We start from the raw sequence: 2,526 nt of genomic DNA on the forward strand, positions 1-2,526 counted from the left end.
CTGTTTTCACTCCCTCCACAAGTTCTACTCCAATCCCTGTGGCCGGACCTCTAAAGCACAGGGAGGCTCCCAGAGCTTCCTGGCACTGATGCCTCGGCACAAGCCATCCCGCTGCCTCTGACTGACGTCAGCTGGCTCACCTGCAGCCGAGATGCCCTCCCAGCAGATGGCACACCTGGTAAGACCAGGTACACGTTACTGAACTTCCTCCAAGACACCCTGTGTCGTGCTCCAAGTCCTGCTCTGCCACTCTGCTACAGGTGCTCAGCCTTGCACTCTGTTCCCTCTGCTTTCCTGTCTGGGGGCATGACAGGCTCACTCCAGCCTGAGGAAATGCAAACTTGGCCCTGGTGCCAGAGTCACCTCCTGGGTCTTCCTGTTCATCACGCAGATGCAGCCAGAACGTGGCTTCAGAACTGTCCCTGGACACCCTGCCTGAGGCCTCCCTCCTCCAGCTGTCTCCAAGGCGGTGTTTTATTCTATTGACAGCATGTAGGCTGCGTGGCCATTTTCTCCTCCGGATCCATTGTCACTGTTCCTCCCAGAGCAGGAGTGTGATTGGATGTTCAGACCCAGCCCTGAAAGATGTTCAGCCAAGTGCCTGGAACAGAAGGGTGACCTTGTAACTGTGGATGGCAGGTGACGAGCCCTAACAGACACGTGCACCAAGCAAAGGAGCTGTTGTTGCTCCCTTAATGAAAGACAGTGACAGGGTAATAAAACTCTGTTGCATGTTGACAGCATCTTACCAAGGTTTGCAAGGGTGGGCAATTAGAATGAGGAGACCCTCAGTGCACTGTAGTCAATGGTTCTACATCCCACAGCAATTCAAGGTAGAGCTGTTTCCCTCCTCCCTTTCCCCTCTAGGCGTGGAAAACACAACTTCCTCCAAACACCTAGCTATGAGAACAGCACAGCCCTTCTCCATATCTGCATCAGCAGTGGTCAGCAGACCTTTCCTTGAGAAGTCCTGCTTCTGGGTGTCAGCCCTGATGTACTCCTGCATGACTTGTACACCAGGCAAACTAAATGTGGGGGACAAGCTGGTGATGAATTCTGCTGAAATTCTGACAGACATTGGTGATACTAAATCATAGTTCAACACCTCCAGCTTTGTAAGTCTTAACATAAGCGGGAGTTCCCAAATTTACCTTTGGTTATAAATTCTTTCCTAAACTTATATTTCCCAGCAGCAGCCTTCTCAGTGCCCCCTTCACCTCCTTGTTTCTGATGGTGTAGATCAGGGGGTTCGGGGCAGGGTGACAATGTTGTAGAAGAGGGTGAGGAACTTGCCCTGGTCCTGGGAGGAGCTGTGTCCTGGCTGCATGTACATGTAAATGATGTTCCCGTAGAACAGGGAGACCACGGTGAGGTGGGAGCCACAGGTATTAAAGATTCTGTGTCTTCCTGAGGACGACTGGATTCTGAACACAGCCCTGACAATGTGGCCGTAGGACACCAAGATGAAGACCAGGGGAGACAGCATGATGCCCACGGCCAGGATGAAGGCGATGCCCTCCATGGCAGCAATGCTGATGCAGGCCAACCAGATCAGCACCGGCATCTCACACAGGAAGTGGTCCACCTTGTTGTGCCCACATCGAGGTAGCCACAACGTCATTGGTGACATGATCAAAGAATTGGCCATCCCACAGCCCCAGGCCACTGACACCAAGCCCAGGCAGAGTTGTGGATGCATAATAGTCATGTAGTGCAGGGGCTTGCAGACGGCCACAAACCTGTCATAGGCCATGACAGCCAGCAGCAGACACTCCACTCCACCCAGGCCCAGGAACAGGAAGAGCTGGACCACGCAGCCCACATAGCTGATGGTCTTATTGCGGCCACTCAGGTTGTGGAGCAGCTGGGGGATGGAGCTGGTGGTGAAGCTGAGGTCCAGGAAGGACAGGTGGGTGAGGAAGAAGTACATGGGCGTGTGGAGCCGGGGATCCAGCAGAGACACCAGGATAATGGTGCTGTTGCCCACCAGGGTCAGCAGGTAGGCTACAAGAATGACCACAAAGAGGACCCTCTCCAGGTGGGGGCGGTCAGAGAAACCCAGGAGGATGAAGTGGCCCTGGGTGCTGCCGTTGGTCCTGTCCATCTCTACTATACCTGAGGAAAATGGAATTTAAAACAAAAAAAAAAAGGAAAGGAAAAGTAATTCCTAGCTCCTCTGCACCCCTGTCACATACTAAGAACATCTGGAACTTCTGGTGAAAACGTGCCTGTCCATGTGCATCGCTTACTGGGTTAACACCAGAAATCAACAGTGTTTATACATCAAGGGTAAAAAAAAAAAATGTACTCAAAACAAAATGTAAAACCTAAATATTATTTAAAAAATAAACAGAAAGTTTGTGGGAATTAAAAATAAACATATTCTTAAGGAGAGAACATATTTTTAAACAGTATATTATGAACATTTTGCTAAACATTGATCAAATTTTTTGAAGGTGAAAACATTTTTAAGATTTACGGAAATATTTTTTAGGGCAGAAAATTCCCTATTTTTCCTCTAGATCT

At 50.0% G+C, this 2,526-nt stretch overlaps 1 protein-coding gene across 1 annotated transcript; it reads right to left on the reverse strand.

Annotated features, from left to right (window-relative positions):
- Positions 1-1,240: 1,240 nt before the first annotated feature.
- Positions 1,241-2,104, reverse strand: LOC144366688 (olfactory receptor 2W3-like). The gene has a single exon (XM_078021335.1). It carries the CDS (start codon positions 2,102-2,104, stop codon positions 1,241-1,243), a length of 864 nt encoding a protein of 287 aa, XP_077877461.1.
- Between the last annotated feature and the right edge of the window lie 422 nt (positions 2,105-2,526).

Source organism: Ictidomys tridecemlineatus, chromosome 1 (assembly GCF_052094955.1).
Source record: "Ictidomys tridecemlineatus isolate mIctTri1 chromosome 1, mIctTri1.hap1, whole genome shotgun sequence".
Lineage (NCBI taxonomy): Eukaryota > Metazoa > Chordata > Mammalia > Rodentia > Sciuridae > Ictidomys > Ictidomys tridecemlineatus.